Source organism: Ilyonectria robusta, assembly GCF_021365365.1.
Source record: "Ilyonectria robusta strain PMI_751 chromosome Unknown BGZ61scaffold_54, whole genome shotgun sequence".
NCBI classification, from domain to species: Eukaryota; Fungi; Ascomycota; class Sordariomycetes; order Hypocreales; family Nectriaceae; genus Ilyonectria; species Ilyonectria robusta.
This window is the reverse complement of record NW_025764488.1, coordinates 130,003-155,733: the sequence shown is the minus strand read 5'-3', so window position 1 is coordinate 155,733 and position 25,731 is coordinate 130,003. Positions and strand designations below refer to the sequence as shown.

The window sequence follows — 25,731 nt, the reverse complement described above, 5'->3', positions numbered from 1 at the left end:
GGCCCGGAGGGGCTTAGACCAGGATTCATCTGACCCAACGTCTTACATACTCGGCTCGGAAACGCCGCTAAGGATCGAGTAGCCATGTAAGAAGCCGAAGGAGCTGTATGTAATTGAAGAATCGACACATACGGATCTCTATCACAAGGTGGAATAAGCTAGTGCTAAGTCGGCAGCGTTCTTTGGCAAGAGTTTCTAGAGAAGCATGAAATGGCAGTACGGAAGGGCATGGCGAGAATGTAGTGTATAATGTACTGGGTATATTTAACAATCAATGCCACACGCAGTCCAATGGGATGACGGCGGGATTGCTATATTACATGGTCGATCTATACCTGCAAGCTAACGTGATCCATCTCTTGCTTCTTCTCCACCTCCTCGACTCGGCGCTCCAGATCCAGACCAGCCTGAAACTTGGCCATGTCCATGTTGGGCACAAAGAGAGGAGCCTCAGTGAAGAGATAGCGCATCTCCTCGAGAGGTCGCTTGGCGGTCTCAGGGAGGACAGCCCAGAAGAAGAGGGCGTTGGTGAAGTTGCAGACCTAAATTGGCATATGAGTGAGTGGGCGTGAGGGTGATATGTTTTGGAACTTACGATGAAGAGGATGTACCATCTCCAGCCAATGCCGTGCTTGTCGTCGAGAGCGACGGAAGTGGTCTGGCCAATCATGGTGTTAAAGGCAAAGGACGTCATGGTCGCAATGGAAACACCCTTGGATCGAGTCTTGGTGTCGAAGATCTCGGCAGGGATGATCCATGAAAGAGGACCGCAGGTTGCGCTGAAAGAGAAGTTGTACAACCAGGTCATGGCGATGAAGCCCCAGGCTGCGCTTCCGTTGTTATTGTCGGAGCCAGGAGGGAACTTGGCGAGCAGGATGGTGGCAATGATGAAGCACACTCCGTTGCCAACGTTGCCCCAGATGAGCGGCCAGCGACGGCCGAACTTGTCGATGAACAGGATGCAGAGGAACTGAGCAACCAGGGCGATGACGGACGAGATGGCCTGGTAGCGGAGCGTCTCGTCGCCGGCGATGCCGATCTTACTGTAGATGGTGACGGAGTAGTACTGGATGGCGCTGACACCGGTCATCTGGATCGAGGCCTGCAGGGCGCAGGCGAGGAAGAGGCGACGGAAGCAGCTGCGGTCAGTAAAGAGCTCCTTGTAGCTCTTTGCCTCGGCTTCGTGCTCGCGGGCAATGGTCTCCTGGATCTGGTCGAACTCGGCGCGCACCCAAGCATCGTCGGTGTTGCCGCCGGAGTGCAGGCGGGCGAGCGTCTGGAGACCTTTATCGACACGGCCGTGGTCAATCAGCCATCGCGGCGACTCCGGGAAGAACAGAATCAGCAGGGCGAGGATGAGGGCGGGGATCATCTGGATGCCCAGCGAGACACGCCACTGGCGGGAGTCGTGGTCACTGAAGCCGATGTAGGTACCTAGGGAACAAGGTCAGCATTCGTGATGGAGGCGGTATTGGAGCTTGGGATAGTCATTACCATATGAGATCCACGCGGCAGACAGGGCACCAACTCCAAGCATGAACTGCTGAAGGGCAGTGACCCGGCCTCGAATGCTAGGGTGGCACAGCTCGGCCTGATACAGGGGGATGATCATGGTAAGGAAACCAACACTGTAAAGCAGGTCAGTTTCTGATGGAACTAATACAAGATTACACGGTCAACTCACCCAACACCAGCAAGACATCGTCCGGAGTACAGGTACTTGATGTTCTGAGCGCCGGTCTGCAAGGCTCCGCCGACAAGGAAGATACACGCGCCGATGAGGATGGTCATCTTCCGGCCGAGACGGTCGCCGGTGGGACCCGCAAACATGGCGCCGAAAAAGGCGCCCCCGGTGAAGATGGAAACGACGGCTCCGCTGCGGGAGGGTTAGCTGAGCCGGGGGGTATGACGTTTCATGAGGCAACATACACTTCGTCGGGGTTGTCTCCAAAGGTCTTCTTGAAGTTGCCTGACGCAATGGCCTCGGCGATGACGCCCAGGTCGTAACCGTACAGGAGAGAGCCGAGCGAGGCGAAGACGCTCACGAGGAACTGGTACCACTTGGGTGGGAGAGCCATGATGGCGGTGGGAGGAGAGGTAGGTGGTGATGTTATGTGGTTGACTTGTCACTGTTTACACGCACAACGACAAGATGTTGTCAGTCAACTCGACTTGAATTGACTCCAGATGCCAGAACCAGAAGGGCGCGCGTTGACGAGCGGCGATGCCCCGGCCTTTTAAGCATCTGGCATCGAGCTTCGCATCAATGCATCCATCAGTACATCACCCAAGTGACAATCCCGACTTCATCCATGATCCATGCGGATGCAAAACCCCATCCATGCGGGAGCATGCCCATACGGCCATCAATCCATTCTCCATAAGTTACAGACCAGGGCATTTGCAGGCCATGGGGATAGGATAGAATGGGCCCTCTCCCCTTGACGCATTCCCGAGCCACCGACAGACACGACACGACACGACAAACGCGCGTTCTCCACCCATGGGTCACTACGAGCATTCCGGGCCCGAAGGCCAGTACGACAAGAAGATGTGTCAAAACGGCCGTCCCGACCAACAAAAGGCACACGAGAAGGAAAAGACACACGGGGACGGAGACCCCAAGCTTTCCCCGCATGGCTACGGGCCTGGGTTGGCGGGTCCCGTCCCGGAGAAGACTTACCGCTTGTGGGTTATCTATCGAGTTTGGGAACTTGTTGTCAACTGGGCTGAGGAAAAGACGGACGCTGTGAAATGATGCGAGGATGCTTTTTTAGTCTTGTGGAGAGGACTCCACCGGGCGATGGGGAGAGTATGCGGAAGACGATGGCGGGTTTGACGTCTTTTTCGAGAGATTTGTGTCTCTGTCTATTTACTGTTCCATCTTTCTAGCTAGCAGGTTCTCGGTCTACTATGCCCAAGTCCGCGTATACTCGATGCACAATATCATGACAGCGCCAGCCATGGTATAGTCATGATAGTGCCGCGGCACAACAGAGCTGGTTGGGGATCCCCCCATGGGACCCCCACATGATCCTCGGCCCCCCAGACAACAAAACGGAACTTGTCCCGTTCTCGTCTATCATCCAAACTGACAACGGACAATTTCGATGCTATTTCCCGAGACAAGGTGGACTGGCGATTGCACCCAGCCTCATCGAGGCTGGCGTCATGCTCATCAGGTCCTCCAGGTTGCCCATGTTCCGGCACTGTTCCGCTTGGCAGACAAACAGGATCATCACGGCCAAGATCCAGTTCTCAAATGCCATTAGAAGCCATGACTGGTGGAAGGTTGTGACGATAGGTCCCCGAGCTCCCCACAAGGCAGGCCACTGGGCGAAGCAGCTCCTCACGTCACCTGAGGCCAGCACCGCAACAAGCGGGCCACACGCACCGGGGTTTTTGCAAGTCTCGTGTTGTGCGGTGCGGGGACGCTGCAAGCAGAGGGGAAAGAATAAGTTGACTTGTTAGTGGGCTTTGCAAGCAGCGAGTCGTTGGGTAGTTCGTGAAGCGCGCCAATCGAGGAGCTCCGCTTGGGAGGCTGAAGCGCACGAACCGGAGGCGTGCTGGGCGTGCGGGGCTGTTATGGGAGGGCCGTGATGCTGTATTGTGAACACATTGGTATTAATTAGTACTCAATAGTGCGACTGCCAATTGTCACATTATCGTCCTAGGGCCTGCCTGTCAAACTAGAGCCTCCTCTCCTCTGTCTTTTGTTGGTGCGGCTGGTTGGCTGGTGTTGTTAAGGACCCCGGCTTTCACCGGGTTGCCCGGTTCTGTCACCGCCGAACCACCGAAGGCGGATCCACCCGCCCGCTCGCCGGGGGTTGATAAAGTGCTAAATCGTGGGCTTCACCGTGCCCCGCGTTTCTTGTAATTGGGGTTCCCTCCTCTCGTGACTTTTGACCTTGAGCATCTGAGTGACTTGCGTGACTTGATCTGAATTGATTTCTTTTTTCTTTCACTTCACCTCGTACCAATAGACACTTCACATCATGGCCACCTTCACCCGCATCCCCGACGAGGACCGTCCCTCCATCACCGTTGACCCCTCGGCCGTCATCTCCAAGATCGAGGACAACACCTACGGCGGCTTCACCGAGTACGTTGCCGTCTTTCCACTCTGCCCATTCCCTCTCACGGCCTCTCCTCCAACTCCCATTCGCTGCCTCTTCGCCATCCAATGGGCTGCCTCGAGGGTGGTACTGACACGCAACCCAGGCACATGGGCCGCTGCATCTACGGCGGCATCTACGATCCCGGAAACCCCCTGTCGGATGAGAACGGCTTCCGCACCGATGTCATCGACGCCTTCAAGGAGCTGCGCGTGCCCGTCGTCCGCTATCCTGGAGGCAACTTCGTCGCCACCTACCACTGGCTGGACGGCGTCGGCCCCAAGGAAAGCCGTCCCCCGAGGTGAGTTTCAGTTGGTTGAGGACCCCATGCACATTGTCCAACACTTGAATGTGTTGGTCGTGCAATCCTTGTCTTTCCCGTGAAGCTAATACTCCGTTCAGACCGGAGCTGGCGTGGATCGGCACTGAGAGCAATGAGTTTGGCACAGACGAGTTCATGAAGTGGTGCGAGGTTGTAGGGACCGAGCCATACTTGTGTCTCAACTTTGGCACTGGTAAGTCATCCCTCTCATTGATCAACTGTCTTGATGCGGGCCATCTTGGTCCCTCGGTGTATCTAGAGCCAACCTGTTACACCGTCACCAAGCCAGCCCTTATGACATTTCTCACTCCTACTCTCACATTCACATACTGACCCATCACAGGAACTCTCGATGAAGGTCCGTTGCGCCGCCTACTTGCATAGTCATGAAACCCCATTCCCCACCTTTGCTAACCCTGCTCCAACAGCCCTCGGCTGGGTCGAGTACTGCAACTCCGACAGGAACAGCTACTACGCCAACCTGCGCCGCAAGAACGGCCGCGAGAAGCCTTACAATGTGCGCATCCCCTCTGATCATCCCCAACCTTCCGCTTACTGACCGCCGCTCCGCAGGTCAAGTACTGGGCGCTGGGCAACGAGTGCTGGGGCCCGTGGCAGGTCGGCCAGTTGACCAAGGAGGACTACGCCAAGAAGGCCTACCAATGGGCCAAGGCCATCAAGCTGCTCGACCCGTCTGTCGAGCTCATCCTCTGCGGCGAGACGGGCCACAGCAAATGGGACCAATACGTCATCAACGAGTGCATCAAGTTTGATCTCCATGGCCTTGGCGGCAGCACTACTGCCAGCCTGATTGACATGCACAGCATCCACATCTACACAGCCAGCTCCGACCACAACAAGAATGCCACGGCACCTCGGTCCGCGGAGCGAGCCATCGAGATTACTGCTGGCATGATTGATGTGGCGCGCATTGAGAACGGCGTCCCTCCCACTGTGCGACGACAGAAGATCTGCTTCGATGAGTGGAACGTCTGGGATCCCGTTCGCGCTCCCGGTGAAGAGGGTGCTGAGGAGAAGTATGTGCCTTGAATCCCATATCATCAACATCTCGCTAACCTCCTTCTCAGGTACACTCTCTCAGACGCCCTGGCCGTCTCCGTCTGGCTGAACGTCTTCGTCCGCCAGTCGAAGCACATCGGCATGGCCACCATCGCGCAGTCCGTCAACGTCATCTCGCCCCTGATGACCACCAAGGACGGCATCCTCAAGCAGTCGACCTACTGGCCGCTGCTGCTCTTCAGCAAGTTCATGCGCGGCTCCACCATCGCCGTCAACGTGCGCTCCGGCGAGTACCTCGGCGCCACGGAGCCCGCGTGGATCCGCGGCGCCATCGAGACGCCGTGGCTGGACGTCAGCGCCGCCGTCGAGGACGGCGTTGTGAACCTGGCCGTCGTGAACATCCACGAGGCCAAGGACTTTGCGACGGAGCTGCGCGGTGTAAGCGGCAAGGACGTCGAGGTGCACAGCGTCAGCGGCGCCAACGTCGCCGTTACCAACACGGACGAGAAGCAGGAGGTGGGCATCCAGGAGTCCAAGTGGGACGGCGAGGGTCTGTTTACGTTCCCCAAGCACTCGCTCACCATCTTGCGATGGAAGCTGTAACGGGCGGGTGTTCCGGATAGCGGTTTCGACTGTCTGTAACCCTTGGGGTCCTTCTATGGTCTGGTCGTTGGTGGTATTTGGAGCGGCTCGTTTAACAGGGTTCCGCGATGGGTTTTTCTGGTTGGCAATTTAGTTTAGAAGGTTAGGGTTACGAGTACGAAACTGCGAAATGATTGATGAAATTGGTCCCGTTCCATTGCTAATCGTTTGATGCTTGTAATTACGGGATAATTGTGCGATATTTGCTGAAACCCCCCAATATCTCCCGTTGTCGCTCGTTGATTTAGTTTTAGTTTGAGATTGCATTCGCTACCGTACGTCATCATCACACGCACTGTCAAGAACGGTTCAAATGTTCTGAAAGAGAGTTGGCATTTATCTTGAATTCAATTCAATTCAATTCAATTCAATTCAATTCAATTCAATTCAATTCAATTCAATTCAATTCAATTCAATTCAATTCAATTCAATTCAATTCAATTCAATTCAATTAAAAAAAAAAAAAAAAAAAAAAAAAACCATCACCTACAATATTGAAATATGTGTCAAAACCAATTCCCATCACTTGTCGAGGTTTCTAAGCTCAGAAGAAGACAGGTCTAGGGTAGACACCGTGCCAAGCCCGAGCCGAAAACAGTCCCACAACCAACCGGCGGTAGAAATTGAGCATCGGACTTAGCTCAGTCTAATTATGGACGGCGGCGCTTAAAACCCCATCGACAAGCCGTGTAAGATTTCTAATTCTGGGCCTTGGTATCGCCCGGAAATAGGTGCGTGTCTCTCTCGCTCTTAGCGACGCCCTCGCCTGTGTCTTCCGGTGGACGATGTCGTCGTCGTGAGATAATTTGGCATCGGATGGTTGCTGCAAAGTACACGTCGACATGGTGATCATCCCATCAGTCAATGCATCTGCCGCCCAGGCTTGGCAGTCTTCTCCAGCGTCCCAGCCCACAGGCCGGAGCGATTCTGCGACGAACAGGTGGGCATCCATGCGTGGCAGAGGAGATTAAACATCAGGTAGCCACTCGCCCACTGAACTGGCCAGCAGTGCAGCCACCCCGGCGCAAACATGGCTCTACCGTCAAGCCAGAAACATCATCAGAGTCCACGACACCAGGCGGCTCCGTCCCGTCTTTGTTCGCCCTCAGGTGCTCGCAGGTCCCCCGGCTCGACCTGAAACTGCCCCCGTGCGTCAGTACACGCCTGGCGCTGCTCAGCGACCCATTGTTATGGCCTCGCAAGCGCCTGGCCGTGGATGCTCAACATGCCAGAGATGCATCCCCAGGTACAGCGTGCGAGGAAGTATCTCGCCCGCAGATGACGGTGGGGAGATACACGCGAGCGCAGGCGCCCAATCACACGCCGCGACGCCTCCAAAAATAGCGCCGCTAGCTCCATCGGGCGCCGCTTAATTTTGAGTTAAACGCGCGCCTGCACACGACGGGCCAATTGGGCGGCCGCGGCCCCACACCAGCTCGCGCCCCTCGATTTTCCACGTTGCGCACTCAACACCAAAGGCCCGGTGTTGAGCAGATTTGGCACTTTCATTCTCTTGGACGTTGGCGATCCCGTCTCGCAAGCTCCAGATCCCTGCGGTACATGCTGCTTGTAACCCCCCTGCAAAGTTTCGATGCCTCTGCTCCTAATGATGCGCATGTCGTACCGGCTCCCCGCCCCTGGGACTCCCATTGCCGCTGCAGACCTTCCCGCGTCGCCCCAACTCGTTCGTGGCCGGCTGAACAGAAGAGGCTTCCCCTTCTATTATCTCGATACCCTTCCCACCCCGGTCTCCACCACGCCATGCCATGCAATGCAACGACCCCGTTCATTTCCTTAGGCGCCACCATCTCGCCGCGCCGTGGGTGGGATGTCTCTGTGCAGTCCCCCCCCCGAGCCTGATGTCATGGAAGCCTCTGAAACCTGCACGATGGCTGGCTCTGGGGTGCTTCAGGATCTGCTGGACCCTCGTGCTCGTCCGCTTCCGTCTTGTTAGTCCACCGCATTTGAACAGGACCACGCCATCGCCGCAACTGCCGCCAGCCGACGACGATCCCCCGTCTCGCACCAACAGTCCGGTATCTCTCTGTCAGTCCGATGCCCTGACCGCCACGCACCCACTCGCTGGCGCTTCCTCATACCCTTCCGTACCGCATGTGAAATCCCCCGTCTTGGACCCTCTGCCCACAGTCAGGAGACCCTCCGGACTCCCGCCCCGTAGCCGCCGCTCCCGGGAGCCTCCTAACCGCCCATCTGCCAGACAGCCGCCTCGCCGACCAATATCAGCGGCCCATTCGCGGCATACTCTCTGCCCCAGACACAAGTGTGTCGTTTCATTTCCCCTTTCGTAGCCTTGTCTCGTTTCAGCGACGCAGCCGCCCACGGCGAGATTGGTCTTTGTCTTTTGCCTCTCCTCTGCGATCCACCCGCGGCCGCTCCGCGAGCTTAAAGCTGCTTCATATCCGGCCCTCTCACGGCCTCGGTCTCCTCTCTCTCCTCTCCAAACACGCTCTCGCTCCACTACCAAGTTCCATCTTTTTTCCTATTTTCCTTTTCCTATTTTCCTAAGTCTCGGTCTCATTCGTCTCTGTCACGTTTTCCTCTGTCGCTTTCCTGACCAGCCGGGCCTCGAATTCGCTTTCTCATCCTCGTCTCCTTGCCCCGTTCGCTATCTCCTTACTCCTTATACCCTTATATGACCGTCCGGACCCTCTTGTTTCGGCCGATTCTCTAGACCACGGCCCATCTCAACGAGACCAAGATAGACCAGCCCGGTTGACCCAGGCCTTACCCTCTTTCCACGCGCCTAATCGGTAATATCCTCACCTCGCTTCAAGGATCCGACAACATCCCGGACATTTATCTCTTCCTTGTCACCAATCGACCTTGGAACCATTCGTTCTACCTTGTCCATCATCCCCACCAAACAATCACTTCCATCCACCATGCCGAAACACACCAGGAACTCGAGCAGCTCTCACAGCCGCTACGGAGCCCCAATGCCCGTCAATCTCGCGCCCTCTCCTCTGTATAGCCAGCAACGCATGTCTGCTGTACAGGGCAACTACTACAGCATCCCTACTACCTCCGCCTCCTCCATGGCGCTGCAGGCTCAGGCCCAGGTCCAGCAGCCCAACTACGACTCGTACGCGACCAGCACTGCGTCCGCCGTCTCCGTCCCGCCTCCCGTTCAACACCGCGCCAGCTCAGGAGCCTGGACGCCGCAGGATGACCAGCAGCTCTTGAGTGCCCGCATGCAGGGCCTCAACTGGGGTCAGATCCAGGCCAACTTCTTCCAGACCAAGACACCCAATGCTTGCCGCAAGCGCCACGAGCGATTGATGGAGCGCAAGGGTTCGGACGACTGGGACAACCAGAAGCTTCAGCGACTTGCCCGTGAGTACATGAGCATGCGCAAGGAGATCTGGAGTGGCCTCGCAGCCCGAACTGGAGAGAAGTGGAATGTCGTGGAGCAAAAGGTAAGATATCTTCCTCAACAACCTCAACCCCGTATGTCTTGTATTCACCGACTAACCCATGCCTCCTCCCCAACAGTGCATGTCCAACGGCCTCAAGAATCTGCAAAGCGCAGCCCGGGCCGCTGCCCGCCGCGACCGCCTCGAGTCAGGCGGTGCTCTCTCAGGGTATGACGACGACAGCGGCATCTCCGGCATGGGCCTGACCCCGGTTGACGAACTAGACGCATCCTATAGTAGCCCCGAGACGACGTCGTCGGTAATGCACTCGGCACACTCCAGCACGGCTTCGGCTGCGGCCACGTACCAGGCCATGCAGCAGCAGCAGCAACATCGACAGCAGCAGCAGCCTCACACCCACATGACGGCGCTCGGCGCGAATCCCGCAGCGTACGGCTTGGGTGCATACGGAGCCGGCTACGGAGGTCACGGATACTCATCGAGTGTGAGCTCTACCGCCAGCGCCGGACATGGATACGGAGCACACGCCGGCAATGGCCACAGCCAGGGAAACAGCCCGTATCTGAGCACACATCGACCCCAGAGTTCAGATATGACCCTCGGGGCCATCATTAATAGGCCCCGTGGTGGTCCTGGTGTCTAAGTGAGGACCGGTTTTGGCTGAAGGCACACTTGCACCACGACACACACACACACATCACTCATACCGGCTACAATACTCATACTCTCAATCACCATTTTCCTCTACGCTCTTCCTCAACACTCTTCCTCATCAATCTTCCTTTACACCCTCCCTCATTCCCTTATTACTCCTCTTGGCTTTCCCCTTTACACAGAGATTCTCACCGGTCGCCGCTATTCCTCCTCAGTCATTTTGGACACCACCATCAATCACTCCCGCACCATCAGTCCTTTCAGTCTGCTTTTTTTATTGTCCCTCTGCATGGCGAGAAGCCCCAGGTTACGGTGTTCACGGCGCTCTGGATAACGATACGATGATGATCAGCAACCTTGCCATTTTTCCTGCTTTTGTTAGTCTTTCTTTTCCCGTTGCTTGTTTTCAGTGGAGTTGGTTGGAAGGTTGCGTAATGGTATATGTTTTTCGGTTTCCCTTTTGGTTTTCCTTTGTTTTCCAAAATGGTGGCAACTGGCCGAGACGACTTTCACTTGTCTTGTACACTAGAGATAGAAATACCAGGGCATGCGGATGGATGATGGCATTGAATCTAGAATCTTGGAACTAGGTCCCCGCACTGAGAATACAACTTTTGCCTGTTTTTGTTCATTGTTTGTCTCCATCTTTTGAGTCTCATATATAACTTAGATATAGTTTACAATGGTGTTGAGTTCGTTTGCAAAAGAAATGTGACAAAACGAACCACGTCTCGGTGAGGCGGATGCCAGGTCTTGTCACATCCATTGAATGCCGCCCTGTCAATCATACATCTGTTTTACATTGCCGTCATCATCTTGACGGTTTGGCGTCTTGCAACCGACTGCTTGAGGTCTCTGCCGCCATGATTACCATCTCATCCAATTCCTCCTCTTCCCATTCGCCTTCATCCTCGCCGAATACGCTGTTCCACGCCCTGGTCCACATACCCTTCTTATGCAGAAGAGCCAAGATCATTACGCCTGGCAGATGCCAGACACTCGCCCAAAACAAGCTTCTGGCACTCCCATGGTGGCCATCGTGTTGCCAGAAGCGCACCGACTCCCGAAGGAGCCAGGCGTTGATGGGGAAACTCGTCACCGCAAATGACCATTCAGTGACGCCCACAGCGCATAGCGACACACAGAGAGGGATGAAAATGAGACTGTATCGGAGGGCAACCTGGGAGTTGCGCTTGGGGTTCGTCCATGCTAGCATGCGAAGACCAGCGGCCTTGTACTCCTCTCGGATGGGCCAGCTGAGGGCCATGAAGTGGGGGAATTGCCAGGCAAAGAGAAGTCCTGCCATGAGCCAACCGCCAATAGACGAACCGTCGTTGGCAAACAAAAGTTCTCGCCAGGAGCCATCTTTGGTGGCAGCTTCACCAGCCGCAGCAGCCCAGCCCATCAGAGGGGGAATACCGCCCACGACAGCGCCAATCCAGGTATTAAAGGCCGTTATGCGCTTGAGCGGGGTGTACATGCCGGCATATATAAAAATATTGGCGAGACCCAGGAACGAAACGGTTGGGTTGACACCAACATACAAGGCTCCCACTCCGGTGGCTCCGGCCAGGATAGCGAAGGCTACGGCGCTGCGTGTCGAGATGAGGCGTCTCACCAAGGGACGGTTTCGAGTTCGGCTCATCTTGGCGTCGGTGGTGGGTTCGTAAAGCATGTTGAAGGCGTTCGCGCTAGCTGAGCAGAGTGTGGTACCGGTCGTGAGGAAGAGCAATGTCAATGGGCTCAGGCTTGGCGTTTCGGTAGTGCTCGGAGCTAGCATCTCGGGGACTGGATAGAGCGCATAGGAAGCCATAGCCGATAGCACGACGAGCATGGTCAATCGGGGTTTTGAGAGTGACATCAAGATCGAAATAGTGCGGCGGATGGAGTTGGTCGGTTGCGCGGCTGCGTGGGAGGTCAATTGCGACGAGGCATCGAGCGGGAGAGGCTTTTCTCCGTCCGCGGCGGCGGCGGCGGCAGCGGCAGCGCGCCTTTGAGCTTGCCGGCGGCGATGAGGGGCGATATTCGGGTCGGATTCGGAGGATTCGGAGGAGGAAGAGATTGCTGAGTCGGCAGCTTCGGGGGTCGAGGCGGTGGTGGCCGTGGACGATATGCCACCATTGGCACGGCGGGACACGATGAAATCGAGGCAATTGGATCGCTCAAAGAGGCGATTGGATAGGAAGAAGGCAGGGCTCCTCAATGGAAGAACAGCGACCATCCGGGGCGCCTGAAAGGCCGCAGGTGACGACATCCATCGTCGCACGATCGGCGTCGCAGCAGCTCTGCTATGAGGGGCTCCGGAGAGCACTCTCCAGGATTGGAGCTCCGTGGCGGGGACGAGACATCGTGGTGGTCGCATGTTCACCTGGCGCTCGGTTCATGGCGGCCCGAGGGAAATCTCAATCCATTACCGTCGCGCGGGAGCTGGGGAAAGGAGAGGTGGTGCAGCGGCGCCTGGCGCGATGTTGGCTGTGGACGGTGGTACGACTCGGTGATGTGAGGGCAGATTTCCTGGAGGTTTTCGTCCGAATGGGGAAGTTCTGGGGAAATGGAAGCCGCACGTGATATGGCACGTGAGAGTCAACGGCTGAGTGGTTCGAGATTCCCCCACGTCCGTTCTTTGCTCTCCACACCACCTCCGCTTCGTGATGCCCCGAATATTTGCACTCCTCGGCTCAGTTGCCCATTCCGTTTTGTAGATTACTAGTTAGTGGCTGCCGCCCAAGTGGTCGATCAGGGCGAGGATGGTAAGTTGAGTTATCCAGCCGAGATGCCTGCAACGTATTTGGTAGCACGTAGTAGCAGTCCCGCTCCATTACATCCATTTACAATTCCACATCCCATATGATCGTGTCCTCCTCCTCCCCCTTCTCTTTGACGATCCCGCGTAATCGGAGCCGCTCTACGGTCGAAATGTGGCAGCCTAGAACGCGAATTACGGGGTGCGGAGAGAACTCGGGCTCAATTCAAGCGTCCCCACCACGATTCAGTATTTCGTTGGCAGCTGTAGCCGCAATATGGAGACGCCCCAGAGTCACCTGAAGAGCAGAAAGATGCCTTGAGAAGTTGGGACTCCAGGAGGGTCGCGTTGAGAGCGGGGGACGCTCCGTGGCATATGCCGGCTCGTCAACGTTAAAATCTAGCCACCAAACTCACCCTATAAGAATCGGGATGCGCGCGTCACTCACCGACGTCGGTTTCTTCGGATTCTCTAAACACCTTGGATTTCCCAATTATCTATCTGCCGTGTCTTTGGCCCAACCCCCTAGAGTCTCCCATTTGCATCGTAATCGCTCGTGCTCAACTTAACACCCTCGCCCCTTCACAATCATGCCCACCCTTCTGGAAGCCCTCCGGCAAACCAGCCAGGTCGATTGCGATACCCTCGATGTCAATGGTATGACTTGCGTAATGAAATGAGTGCTTAATGACGGCTAATGACTAATTCGATGCAAAGTGGCCAAAGATCTAGGTCCATTTGTGGATTGCACCTCAAACCAGGTATTTCTTTCCATCCTCCCAACCCGACATGTTTGTCGCCCTGCGGAACTGACGGTCCACTGCCGAATAGGCCATTGCCTTTTTTGAACTCACCAAGACCGTCGCTGGACAAATGCAGCTGCATCATGCTAGCCTCATCAAAGAAGCAGTCAACGACGCTCGGGGTACACTGAAAACGCTTCAAGGCAGCACGACGTTTGAAGGGTTTGTGGTGGAGATCATGGTATGTGAATTACTTTATGGCACGGGATGTTTGTACTAATTGACGCAATTCTAGATGGTCAAGCTGCAGCTGGCCACTGTTCCCAACTTGACAGGCTACGTACACATCCAGACCAACCCGAAGCTATCATATTCTGCGACTGCAACCGTTGAGAATGCCCTCCGTATGTCTTCGGTGCCTTTGATATCTGGCACGAGACTAATATTAGAAGCAGGCGTTATTCAAATCTTCAAGGCTCTAGCACCCGACTTTGACGCAAAAAGGGTCTGCATCAAGGTACCGGCGACCTGGGAGGGCATGCAAGCCTGTCGGACCCTGGAGAACAAGGGAATTTCCACCCTCGCCACCACCATGTTTTGCATGGAGCAAGCAGCCTTGGCATCGGATGCGCAGTGCACCTATATTGCTCCTTATGTTAACGAGCTCAGGGTCCATTTCGAGGCAGGGTGAGAAGTCCCGTTTGTGAGAAGACAGGACAATCTAGTGCTAACATGTCCAGAGCTGTGGATGAACACAAAGCCTTTGACTTCTGCCGCGAGGCCCAGGCCTACTACATCGCCAAGTCCTTCCGCACCCAAGTGCTGGCCGCTTCGCTCACGTCGGTTGACGAAGTCATGCAGCTTGCCGGCATCCAGCACGTCACCATCTCCCCCACCCTCCTCCACGCGTTATCTGAGCGCGACATCTCAGCATGGGATGGCAAACTTGGGGACTATTTTGCCCAGGGTCCAGCAAACAAGAGCTGGGAGACGCGGGACTACGCAGCCCTGGTCAAGGACGAGAGCGCCTGGAGGCTGGCTTTTACGAGGAGCGGCTTTGGCACCAGCGAAGGCAAGATCATCCAGGCTATCAACTACTTTTCCGACTTCCAGGAGAAACTGGAGGACCTTGTGAAGGAGTATTCTGGTTAAGATGAGGTGATCATGATATATATAGGTATATACGAGTCGTATCGACAAACCGATTCCCGATCGGACTTGAGTTTGGCGAATGTGTTTGCCAAGATAGCAACTTGATACGCAATTCCCGCACCGCAACTTGCTACTTCTGTCTTTTTCTACGCTTCTCGTTGCGTCTTCAAACCACCTCAGGAGGAGCGGACAGCTGCAGCAGCAGAGACACACATTTCTTTGTTCCTTACTTGGTGCCAGTCAGTCAACCCCTCTTCCTTTGAGGGCAGAGCGTATTGCTCTTTCTGCCAAGGGATTCTGAGCCCCCGAATATGGCCTGAATTATGTGGTGTCGGGCGTGAAGGTGGCATGATAGTGACCCAAACCGTATACATGTGGCTCTCTGCGCCTTGCGTCTTCTTTCAACGACAACACTACTCCGGTACCCGTGTTTGTTGGTGTCCTGGAAACCGCCAGGCTTAGAGTATCACAGGTTCTATTGTGTTCCCGATCCGGCTTGACACTTCTGAGTGGCTGCCACCCATCCTTTGGGGGACGGGCACGCAAAGGTACTTTCTTTGTTACACGCACCACAAACTCACTGTCCACCGAACAGGAGGGGAATACAATCAGTCCAAATACGATTGCGTCATTAGCATTTGCTCGATAAATACTGAGATACGACAAAACAAATCATGGTATGGTTCTCATCGCTGCGGTTCTTTGCATCTTCATCCATCTGCAAACTTGTGTTAATGATCACGGATTGCGGACGCTCGATTGAGCTTCCGCCCTCTTCGCAAAGACCACCCCCTTCATCCCTAGAAAACATTTCTTTGTTTGTAAACCAGACGCAAACCGCCCTGAAATACTAGAAGGCGTGAATGGCCACTACCAAGAACAATGGCATTTGCACTTGGACCCCCTTGCAGCCCATCTTCTTTCACCTCGCACGCACTTCTGGCCTTGTGATATAACCGGGCATGGTCCGTCACCTTCTTTTGACTCTGCAGTTTGCATCCCTTTGTTCTTCGTGCCATATTTCATTTCTTCATTCTTGCTGCCATCTTGCCTCTCTCACCCATCGGATCTCTGTGCACTTGACTTGGCCAGCGCAGCTTGGCGACTTGTCACAACACAGCCTGAGCCCAGCATGTCTGAACCGCCTCAATCTACCCCTTCATCACCAATAGGTGAACTAGAAGCTCAGTTTAACAGGGAATGTCTACCGTATGGTTATTTCCCACGGGATACGTCAGCCCGTGCGTATGTGCAATTCCATGTTGCCGAAGCGCGGCGCGACCCGTGGATCAAACCGACCGATGCGAAATGGAGATCGGTCCACGACAAATTTGTCCGACTGCTGAATTCCAAGAACAAGACGATTCGGGATATCCTGATGAAGAACTTCACCTATCACGAAGCAGCCCTGTTTATGCCATCGGATCGCCCTGAAATCAAGGAGTTGCAGGACAGACACACCGCCCGGTACAACTTGCTCCGCCAGGGACGGTTCAAAGATATTGTGCCGTCCCTCAGCGTCAAGTTAACCATGTTGTACTTTGGAGTCTCCGTGGAGCCCATGCAATCTCCTCTCGACGAAGCCGCCATGGCCATCGACGAGCGGGAGCCTGACGGTCCTCAAATTGCGGTCGCGCCGCCGCTGCATTTCCTGACGGCACACAAGCATCGCAACTGGGGAGATGATGCGAAACGAAGTAAGTCTATCAACGTACCTCCTCATCGTGAATGAAATTTTGCTAACACGCTCAAGTGAGAGAAGATCCAATCCAGCCCATCCCCGCTCCGGATGAGCCTAGACCTGTATTGACGCTGAGAGGAGGCGAGGCGGATCCGGAGCCTGAGCCTCCAGTCGAGACTGTCGACTACATGCCCGAGGGCGAAGAAGCCTTGAACTCCTCCGACAACTGGGTCTACCTCTATGGCCTCCTCGGCTGCATCCCATTTGCTCCGACCAAGTGGCGATCGTTCTCAACCGCCGTTCGGCAGCTGTTGTCCCTTCGCTTCAGCGATGATCGGCCACGCTACTTCATCTTTACCCAGTTTGATAAGGAGACTAGCCAGATGCTCAACCACGTCAAAGAACCCTTGCCTCTCACCAAAGACAGCGCAGTGATGAAGTTCATACAGAAACATTGCGCTGCTCCCACACACACTCGAGATTGCTGCGCCTTCTTCGTCAAGGAAGCCACCGACGAGCGTCGAGATCTCTCCTGGGAGCCTCAGCCCGAACAGTTCCAGGCAGACCTCGTAAAGATCGGATACCCCGTCTTCCCAAAAGAGCAAGAACTCAAATTACACGGCATTTTTCCTTACACTGAAGAGGCCGACCCGGAGGCAAAGATGGTCCGCTATGCGTACCTAGCGTTCCCCAAGACCAAGGGGGAGGAGGATTTCGCCATCAACAACTTCAACGCGAACCAATTCAACCAACATTTCCAGACCGCCGTCGAAGTATTGGTTGGGCGGCCCGAGGGATCCTTTCTCCGCGGCATCTATTGGTTGCGAGACGACAAAAATGGCCCTTTTGTTTCAGATCCGGAGCCTCAAGATATGATTTATGGTGCAATGGGCCTAAAGTTCTCTGTGTGGGAAAGGCTTCACCCTCTGAAAAACCCTCGAGGCCGGTGGACACTGAGGGTAACCCCTTTGGAAGAAGACGAGATCGCCCTCGTTGCGCCAAACGCCCATCCCAAATCCTGTCATATTTTAACTCGTGAACCCCTGGGAAAATCGCCATTCCCTAAGGCCGTTTCTACGATCAAGTCACTGGCGAGTGACTACAAAGATGACGGAAATACTGCTGCAAAGCAAATTCGGCTCCTCCCTGGCGCCACCGCTCTTGGCGAGGTCATTGATCGAGATCAGGAAGGCTTGATTTACCCCTGTGCCCCTGGAGCGGGCGAAGCTGCTGAGGTCGGCAAGTTTCTCCAGAAACTTATCGACGACAAGGCAGAGCCATTCGTCTTGGTTCATCCGATTTGGGAGCCTGGAGAGTTGCAATTCGTTCCCAGCTGGGTTGAGAAGCCGACACCCGGCCAGCTTGTGAATATACCTGACCTGGGTTCCTCCTTGTGGGATTTCATCGACTCCATCCATTTGCTGGCCCGAGTTGGGGGTCAACCGGATGTCTACGGTCCAGACGTCGACTGTGTCGTTCTCAAATCACGGAATTGCAAGGATAAGAGGAGTGATGTCGAATTCCCGTCCTTCGTCATCACACCCAAGAGCAAAGACGACGATTGGTATCGAATCCGCGCGCAGATCAGAGTCCGTGAAGTACTGGTGACAATCAAGGGCAAAATCGACACTGATTGGAAATCGTCCATTGCCAAGAGCAACATCTGGGGTCCGAGGATCTTTACAGGTAAGACAGCACTGCCAGACAACGCATGGGATGCTAACGAAGGACATTCTAGGAATACGACACTGGGATCCTATGGAAGAATGGGAACTAGAACGAGGATTTTTTCGAGCCCAACGTGAGGAGCCCGGAAAACTCTCAGAGGTAATCCCTCAAACCAGAGGTCCAGGACACGGCTACAGATTCGACGGAGGTGGCACTGGCTCGACACATCCAGAGCTCGAGGAACCTGTAGAAATCGAAGGTGGTTTCAAGCCCGACCGGCCGCGAAGTCCTCACCCCGTGGATTCAGAAGAGCGCTTAGAGACTTGGTCTGAGCAGCCGAGCATCCATGACCGCCCGGATGCGCATGCTTGGCTCGGCCTAGGAGGCTATCCCCCTCTACCCAAGATCCCCATCAACGCGCCCCCGGTCGAGGCCATTCTGCGTACCACAAGCTCCGTCCCGATGGTCTCCAAGGCCGTCTTGACGGTGACGGAGCAGCAAAAGCTCCAGAAAAACTTCTGGGCCTTGCGCAACTTCATCTTGGGGCGCTCGGTCAAGTGCCAATACAAGAACTGCGAGTTTTCGTATCGAGTTGATAGACCAGCCGACATAGAAGACCACCTCATGAAAGAGCATCGGGCGGACAAGTGTATGTGGTGCGACGAGCCGCTCTGGGAGTTCTGGGACCACGAGCAGAAGCTGCATCATCTTCAAACGGAGCATCGGGCTATCATGGCCGAGGCAGCCAAAGCCCCTGCAACTAAGACCGCAGCCGCACCTACAGCTGCAACTCGCCCCGGCAGACCTGGAGTGGGATCTCAGGCTGAAGGTTCCGTTCAGGCACGTTTGTCGGGGCTCGCAAGTCGATGGGTGGCCGCCAAACAAGCCCAGAAACAGCCCGCTGGCCAGCCAGGCCGCCCCAAGGGTCCTCCTCGTCAGTTGGTCTATCCCTTTGTCAATTGGTACGACTTTCCGGGGCCGGTTGTATGCCGAGACCCTCCCGAAATGTGCCGCGTTGAACACTGTCCAAGGCCGGACGTTCGTCAGCTTGATGGAGAGGGCATGTATCAGCACTTTCAAGACTACCACAAAGACGATGTGGAGACGCTTTGCCCCTTCTGCATGCTCCGTTTCTTTGAACGAAAGGTCGATGAAGACGGAGTCGGTACTTTAGCGATTCGGCCGCGGGAGGACATCATCAAGCACTTTGAGTGTCATATCTATCGCCTCTGGGATAAGATACGCGGTCCACGACAAAGTCAACCATCAGAAACACAGTCGTCGACTTCAGTGGACCCAGCTGCATCCACGAGTACGAATCAAGATGTTACACTCGTCAGAACATGTCCATTCTTCGAAGACTGCGGTGCCGTTGTGACGCTCATGACGAAGGAGCAGCTCAAGGAACATCTTCGAGCCAACCACATGGAACATGTCCACCCCCCTCGTCCATCACGTTTTGGTCTTCCAGGATCACTTGATAGGGCACAAGATAATCCAGAAGAACAGACGGAGGATGGTACGCCAGTTCGGTCTGTAAGGGCTGCGGCGAACCGAGGAACTAAGAGACCTCGCGAGTCACGCAGAATCGCTGAGAGGAAGGATTCACAGGATATTCCCACCACCGATGCTTCGAGAGGAAGAACCCCGGCGAGAAAACCTGCCTCTAAACTTGGCACGGTGAAAGCCTCCATTGAGCAGGAAGAGTCCGACGGTGAGAGAAGACGCGCGCCATCTCCAGACTGGGACGCGAAGCTTGGCCCGGCGGACCCTGACTTCGAGCCCGAAGAAGGCCTGTACTGCTCCAGGTGTCTTCGCAAGGCACCTAAGAAGCGCGACAGAAGCCCAGGAAACCCTGATATGAGCACCGCCGAGGAAGTAGAAGTGAGTAACGCGACCCGTCGTATTAACCCCCGTGTGCTAACATTGGCGCAGTACCACATGGCAGGAGATCGCAGCTGCAGAATCCGCAGAGGACTGGGTGATGTTGAGACCATCCCGAACCGCAGCGGTTGGGTGTCGATCAACCGGGGCCAGGGCGATATCAAGAAGAAGTTCTTAAAGAAGTACCCAGCATATGCCAAGACAATCTATCCGACAGCGGGCGATAACAACGCCTCACTCTGGCGGTCCGACCCCAACAACGAAGACAACAAGGACGCGTGGAATCTTCCCTGGCCACCATTCAGAGGCCGGCCGCCGTTCCCCGAGGACGAGGAGTCCCCAGTTCATGACGAGGCTGAAGGCGAGGTCCGGAGTAGGAAACGCCACAAGGGGTCTAAGAAGCCTCACGATCCGGCGTACAAGTACGCCACTGACGAGGACGATGACCTCGAGTCAGATGGCGACGACAGCTCGGAGGTTCAGGACCCGAACTCCAAACCCGGCGAGAGCAGCGGCGCCCACAAAAAGAAGAGACGGGGGTCAAGGGGCCCTTTGGATCCGTTGTACAAGTACCGCCGTGACGTGGACGTGGACGATGACCTGAAGCCCGATTTCGACGACACCGACGAGATCCGAGAAATGAGCGCCAGCCTCGAAGAGAGCGGCAACAAGGAAATGGGCAAGGGGAAGCGGAAGCTCGCCGAAGCAGCCGCAACCGCAACTGCAACCGCAACGCCGTCCGCGTCTGGTCAAGGAGAGCAGACTCCCGAGGCTCCCCAGGTCGGACCACCGCCGAAGAAGGCCAAAGCGAGCGAAATCGTCAAAGGTGAGTACTCAACTGACACATACATACCGAATGCTAACCGTGTTGACAGCAGCGGAGAAGAAGACACGGGGTAAGCAGCTCAAGGCTAAGCCAAGCGCTCCGCCGAGTCGTGCCTCCAGTAGACAACGAGCGAGAAGGGAGAGCAGTGTGGCGAGCTCTAGCAAGAAATAGTTGCGGAGCCAGGTAGTCGTGAGAAATCTTTGGTAGTTTGCTTTTCTCGTTTTTGGGGCTCAACCGAATGTGCTTCGCAGTCGATTGACTTTGTTGGTTTGGATGAAGACACGGCGATTGTACTTCAGGCATAGATGAATCCACCACTTGTATTTGTTGAACACCAGGAACTCCGTGCATTAATCCGATCCCATTTGGTCAAACTCCCCGTCTCGTAGTCACACGCAGCCCATTGCGTGCGTTATATATCCTCCAGGGCACCATTATCAGAGGCTCAAACCCTGCCCTGCCACTACTGTACAAACATCCATCGCGCCTTGGAGATCCCAGCCCTAAACGATTCTATCCTTATTACAGAGCCTCAATGGCTTTCAGAAGGACATCTAATCCCTTCGCCTTCACGTCACCCTTGTCTCCCAGCAGCGAGCCGACATCACTGAGAATGCCCAGCGGGATATAACAACCCGTCTTGGCCTTGTCCAGGCTGTCCTTGAGTCTGCTTGTGTGCTCCCACTCCTTGGCTGCCACCTCTGCTCTCTCGATCACCCGGTTGGAGATGCCACACATGGCAGCGCAGTGCATACCGAAACTACCCTCGGCAACTCCGTTCTCAAGCTTGTAGAGGAACGTGACCCGGCGTTCTGCTTCGTCGACATGAATTTTCATTCTTCGCGCTTGAATCTCGGGGTGGTTCTCAAACTCAGTGGCTAGTGAGTGGTAATGCGTGGCAAAGAAGCCCACGCAACCAATGTGGGTAGCAACCTGGTGAAGCACGGCCTGGGCCACGGCGACACCATCGTACGAGCTAGTTCCTCGGCCAAGCTCATCCAGAATAACCAGCGACCGGGGCGTGGCTTCTGAAAGGATCTTCTTCGTCTCGGACAGCTCCACGAAGAAAGTGGACTGTGCTGCAAAGATGTTGTCATTGGCTCCCAGACGAGACATGATACGATCGACAGGCGTGAGACGTGCTGAAATAGAAGGAACGTAGCAACCAACTTGCGCCATGATGACAGCAGTGCATGACTATATTCATATTAGCCAACGTTGTAGTACTAGAGATACACTGACTTACCATGCGAAGAATGGTGGATTTTCCAGCTGCGTTGGCACCGGTGAGCAGACTGATCTTGGCTTGGTCGCCACCCAGCTTGATGTCGTTGGGGATGAAGTCGTCCACATTGTTCATCATGCAGGGATGTCGCAGCTCCTCAAAGTCAACAATGCTTCGCTCCTGATCAACGAACTGAGGCCGGCAGCTTGGGTGGCCAAGCGATGCAGAAGCCTTGGCGAGACTGACAAGACAGTCGAGCTGAGAGATGATCTTAATCGCTTGCAGCCAGGTGTCGTAGTCAACGTCAAACTTCTTAAAGAACCTCGAAGCCACGTCTCGAACAAGCTGCGAGTGGGTCTCTTCAGCTTCCTGCAGCTCCCGGACGAGCTTGCTCAGCTCCGGGAAGTACCATCGCTTGAGATCTTTTGTCGCCGACATTTGACGCCAGCTGGAGGGGACCTTAACACTCTTAGGGGCCTCCACCTGGTAAATCTCTTTACCGATGTCGGTATACTTGAGCGTTTTGCACTTGAATTCTTTCTTCTTCTCACTCAGAAGGTCAGCAAGCTGTTCCTTGATGCCGTCGATTTTATCCAGACTCTCATCGAAATCTTCGTCGATGCCGCGCTCCGGGATCAAGATCTTCTGATCACGAGCCTTGTGACGATCGAAAGCAGTCCGCCAGTAGCTGAGGGGATCTTCAAGGCTTGGCATCGAAGAGATGAGACGATCCACAATACCGTTACCGCCCTTGAAGGCGGAAAGGAGTTCCATGGTGTATTCAATCTGCTCAAAGCCTTCCAGGACTCGAACAAAATCCTCAGGCTTGCAGGCACCCGCGTGGATTCGGGAAATGAGACGTTCCAGGTCGGGCATCTTGACGAGCTGCGAGGCGAACTGCTCGCGGACAGTCTGATCCGCATTCAACATATCAACAGCATCCAGACGCTCATTGATTCTGTCAATGTTGCAGAGCGGATGTGCTACCCACTGACGGAAAAGGCGCTTACCGAAGGGCGTCACACACTTGTTAAGTAGACTGAACAGCGTCCCTTCAGTTCCGCCGTTAACGGAGTTGGAGAATACTTCAAGGTTGATGAGGGTCTGTCCGTCCAGCACCAACGTGCCGTTGTGCTGGATAGGACTGTACGCCTCAAAGTTGCCCTGCGACAAGAGCGGGCGTTCCAGCTTGAGGAAGCGAAGGTATGAGACCAGTGCCCCAGTCGCCGACATGACAATGTCATCGTCCTTGTGTTGCTGCAGAGCCTCTGGCCATGCCTCTTCTTGTCCGTCCTCGCCGACAAAATACTTGCCACAATCGAGCTCACGGCGGAATGTGTCGGCCTCCCAAAACTCGGTTCCGGGCTTGAGATGGGTCCAGATTGTGGTGGGGCTAGTATTGTTCTTGAGGATTCGCAGCGCTTTGGTTGACAGGCGAGACTTTTCGAGCAGAAGCTCTCTCGGGGTCGTCTGCGCGATCAATGTCTCAAACTTGGTCAGATCGACGTCGTCCACGAAACTGGACAGATAGAACCGGCCAGTAGCAGTGTCGGCAAAAGCAATACCGAACGCGGGCAGATCATCGATGACGGATTCTTTGATGGCAACACAGTAGGAGGCCATGTCGTCTTGAAGCATACCGCCATCAACAAGAGTACCCGCGGTCAAGACACAGGCGAGCTCGCGAGAAATAACCTTGTCTGCCTTCTTGCCGCTCTTCTCCTGTCGTTCTCGCATCTCCTTGCCCAGGTTGGTCTCCTTCTGGTCGACACGGGCTACTTTGTACTGTTTGGCGATGAACTGGTTGACCCAGTGGTCGAGAGAGCTCTCAGGGACTCCAACCATCCGCATGTTGACGCGGTCAGTCATCTTGAAGTCAAATTCCTGATGTCCAATAGTGGCATCATTCTCGTAGAGCTCGTAGAACTTGCCCTTCTTGAAGAAGACAATAGTATCCCACAGGTTCTGTTTGATTCCCCAATACTGCTTCTCAAAAGGAGAAAACTTGTTCCACGCGGATTGAGGAATGAAGATTGTCCTGGCGTCATACTCAGGGTCGGTTGGCGTTCGCTTCTCCTTGTCCATGGGGTTGGCTAGCCATGGATATCTGTCCTCGGGCTCCTTGGTGTGTGCCTTTTCCTTGAACTTGGGATCCCTGGCGGCGCGTTGGGCAGGCTTCGTGACGGGGTGCTTCTCTGTTGAGGAGGGATTATAGTTCCACTGAACCGCAGTAGAGGTTTCGGGGATACCCTCCATAATGTCGTCCATGATGTCGTCGTCCTCAAACTCATCATTGCTTGGTCGCGGTGGGACGGGCGACGAGAGATTCGATCGCTTCCGAGCTGCTTGGGGCTTTGTAGGTCGCTTGCGCTTCGTGGGTCGGGGCTGGTCATCATCGGATCCGTCGGAGACGACGAAGTCGTCTATATCATCTACGATTGTTAGCTGGGTTTCATGGTGTGTATCATGGAACCAACCATCATCTTCAGCCGCATCCTCAGCTTCCTCGTCATAGTCGTCCTCATCCTTGACAACCGGTCGTGCTCTTGTTCGCCGGCGGGTTGCGGATGCATTGTTGTATTTGAATGGCTCGTCTTCGTCGGAGGACTCGGCGTAGCTAACAACGACCTTCTTGACCTGGGTGAATGATCAGAAACGTGCTGTGAGGTGGCTTGGAGTGTAATATCTGCTAACCTTGCGAGTCGGACTGCTGGGGAGAGCATTGTTCGTGTGGGTGGAAGCCTGCTTGGATTTAGCCAAAGTCGCGACTGACGAAGACAGAGGCTCATTGCCCACCTTGACACTGGACTCCATGTTTTCCTGAGAACTCGGGGGTTCGATCGCGTCACTGCTAGCAACAGGGGTGGAAAGCTTGAAGGAGGGCTTGAGAGGAAGCTTCGCCTTGGGAAGAGAGTTGGCCTTGGTGGTCTCCTTGAGACAGGACGACGGTTTGCTGGGAGTAACCTTTGACAGTGGGGACGAAGCAGCCGCAGGCGTCGAGGGTGCAGCTTTTTGGAAGAAGGAAACGATTGATCGCTGCTTGGCTGAGGAAGTAGAAGCTGCTGGCTTCGTGGCCTTTGCAGGCGTGCGCGCCGGAGCTCTGTCGCCGGCCATGATGGTAGTGACTCGCCAATGGCTGTGACTCGAGGAATATCGACGAATGATGGAATCAGAAGGTGATCAACTGCGGTGATTCACAAAATAGAAGAAAAATCTACCGAATGAAGGACAGATGAATCGATCGAGTAAGACCACGCGCTGCAGATGAAGATGGAGAGTGTCGGTGGAGATGGGTCTTTAATCGGGGGGACAATCTAAGGTAGACCAGGAGACCGTCCATCGCGTCGCGGAACGGCGCGTGCGCGTTTTCACGTTCGCGTAAAGCCATTCTGGGGAAGGAACGGCACTTGCACTTGCTTTTTTTGGTGGGGCCTGATAACGCTGATAGCCAGCCACGCGCAACTGCCGGTATTGCACTGTGCATATACGGGAGTCCACACCGTTATCTGGCACTGTACATTCACCTGGCATCCGGGTCTGGCCCACGCTAATCCCATCATCACATCCCAGTTTAAATAAAGTCGACATCACAATTATTGTCAAGTCCATCTTTTATGAACGAAAAGAGGGTATCTTCATTATGTCGCTCTTAATTACATCC

The 25,731-nt window shown here is 54.9% G+C and overlaps 7 protein-coding genes across 7 annotated transcripts; 4 read left to right on the top strand and 3 right to left on the bottom strand.

Moving 5' to 3' along the window:
- Window positions 1-329: 329 nt before the first annotated feature.
- BGZ61DRAFT_541150 (general substrate transporter) lies at window positions 330-2,078 on the bottom strand (the record flags this gene model as incomplete). Its single annotated transcript, XM_046255003.1, has 5 exons — window positions 330-542; window positions 596-1,434; window positions 1,495-1,628; window positions 1,685-1,876; window positions 1,930-2,078. The coding sequence occupies 5 exons, from the start codon at window positions 2,076-2,078 to the stop codon at window positions 330-332; spliced, it is 1,527 nt and encodes a 508-aa protein (XP_046094703.1).
- Window positions 2,079-3,885: 1,807 nt separating this feature from the next.
- BGZ61DRAFT_467127 (family 51 glycoside hydrolase) lies at window positions 3,886-6,246 on the top strand. The gene is made up of 7 exons (XM_046247737.1): window positions 3,886-4,102; window positions 4,222-4,416; window positions 4,518-4,630; window positions 4,781-4,795; window positions 4,866-4,954; window positions 5,011-5,474; window positions 5,526-6,246. The coding sequence occupies exons 1-7, from the start codon at window positions 3,996-3,998 to the stop codon at window positions 6,058-6,060; spliced, it is 1,518 nt and encodes a 505-aa protein (XP_046094702.1). The 5' UTR covers window positions 3,886-3,995; the 3' UTR covers window positions 6,061-6,246.
- A 2,756-nt stretch (window positions 6,247-9,002) lies between these two features.
- Window positions 9,003-10,137, top strand: BGZ61DRAFT_372837 (uncharacterized protein; the record flags this gene model as incomplete). The annotated part of the gene is made up of 2 exons (XM_046242209.1): window positions 9,003-9,536; window positions 9,613-10,137. 2 exons carry the CDS (start codon window positions 9,003-9,005, stop codon window positions 10,135-10,137), a joined length of 1,059 nt encoding a protein of 352 aa, XP_046094701.1.
- Window positions 10,138-10,767: 630 nt separating this feature from the next.
- On the bottom strand, window positions 10,768-12,648 carry BGZ61DRAFT_467124 (UbiA prenyltransferase family-domain-containing protein). Its single transcript, XM_046247736.1, has one exon. The coding sequence runs from the start codon at window positions 12,508-12,510 to the stop codon at window positions 10,960-10,962; it is 1,551 nt and encodes a 516-aa protein (XP_046094700.1). The 5' UTR covers window positions 12,511-12,648; the 3' UTR covers window positions 10,768-10,959.
- Window positions 12,649-13,337: 689 nt separating this feature from the next.
- BGZ61DRAFT_192075 (uncharacterized protein) lies at window positions 13,338-14,947 on the top strand. The gene is made up of 6 exons (XM_046237819.1): window positions 13,338-13,548; window positions 13,609-13,652; window positions 13,723-13,875; window positions 13,930-14,038; window positions 14,090-14,321; window positions 14,375-14,947. Exons 1-6 carry the CDS (start codon window positions 13,482-13,484, stop codon window positions 14,784-14,786), a joined length of 1,017 nt encoding a protein of 338 aa, XP_046094699.1. The 5' UTR covers window positions 13,338-13,481; the 3' UTR covers window positions 14,787-14,947.
- A 971-nt stretch (window positions 14,948-15,918) lies between these two features.
- On the top strand, window positions 15,919-21,016 carry BGZ61DRAFT_541145 (uncharacterized protein; the record flags this gene model as incomplete). Its single annotated transcript, XM_046255002.1, has 5 exons — window positions 15,919-16,483; window positions 16,540-18,153; window positions 18,206-20,019; window positions 20,071-20,845; window positions 20,895-21,016. The coding sequence occupies 5 exons, from the start codon at window positions 15,919-15,921 to the stop codon at window positions 21,014-21,016; spliced, it is 4,890 nt and encodes a 1,629-aa protein (XP_046094698.1).
- A 39-nt stretch (window positions 21,017-21,055) lies between these two features.
- Window positions 21,056-25,395, bottom strand: BGZ61DRAFT_594566 (muts domain V-domain-containing protein). The gene is made up of 5 exons (XM_046256857.1): window positions 24,867-25,395; window positions 24,765-24,812; window positions 24,548-24,707; window positions 22,092-24,502; window positions 21,056-22,042 (listed from the first exon to the last, which is right to left on the bottom strand). The coding sequence occupies exons 1-5, from the start codon at window positions 25,182-25,184 to the stop codon at window positions 21,368-21,370; spliced, it is 3,612 nt and encodes a 1,203-aa protein (XP_046094697.1). The 5' UTR covers window positions 25,185-25,395; the 3' UTR covers window positions 21,056-21,367.
- Window positions 25,396-25,731: the final 336 nt, after the last annotated feature.

Excerpts from the sequence above, each read along its gene's own strand:
- BGZ61DRAFT_467124 (XM_046247736.1), bottom strand. The coding sequence starts at position 12,510 with ATGCGACCACCACGATGTCTCGTCCCCGCCACGGAGCTCCAATCCTGG.
- BGZ61DRAFT_192075 (XM_046237819.1), top strand. The coding sequence starts at position 13,482 with ATGCCCACCCTTCTGGAAGCCCTCCGGCAAACCAGCCAGGTCGATTGC. Across the intron at positions 13,653-13,722 it reads TGGATTGCACCTCAAACCAG|GCCATTGCCTTTTTTGAACT; the intron begins GTATTTCTTTCC and ends ACTGCCGAATAG. Across the intron at positions 13,876-13,929 it reads GGTTTGTGGTGGAGATCATG|ATGGTCAAGCTGCAGCTGGC; the intron begins GTATGTGAATTA and ends ACGCAATTCTAG.
- BGZ61DRAFT_467127 (XM_046247737.1), top strand. The coding sequence starts at position 3,996 with ATGGCCACCTTCACCCGCATCCCCGACGAGGACCGTCCCTCCATCACC. Across the intron at positions 4,417-4,517 it reads AAGGAAAGCCGTCCCCCGAG|ACCGGAGCTGGCGTGGATCG; the intron begins GTGAGTTTCAGT and ends TACTCCGTTCAG. Across the intron at positions 5,475-5,525 it reads GAAGAGGGTGCTGAGGAGAA|GTACACTCTCTCAGACGCCC; the intron begins GTATGTGCCTTG and ends CCTCCTTCTCAG.
- BGZ61DRAFT_594566 (XM_046256857.1), bottom strand. The coding sequence starts at position 25,184 with ATGGCCGGCGACAGAGCTCCGGCGCGCACGCCTGCAAAGGCCACGAAG. Across the intron at positions 24,813-24,866 it reads ACATGGAGTCCAGTGTCAAG|GCTTCCACCCACACGAACAA; the intron begins GTGGGCAATGAG and ends AAATCCAAGCAG. Across the intron at positions 24,708-24,764 it reads CCAGCAGTCCGACTCGCAAG|GTCAAGAAGGTCGTTGTTAG; the intron begins GTTAGCAGATAT and ends TCATTCACCCAG.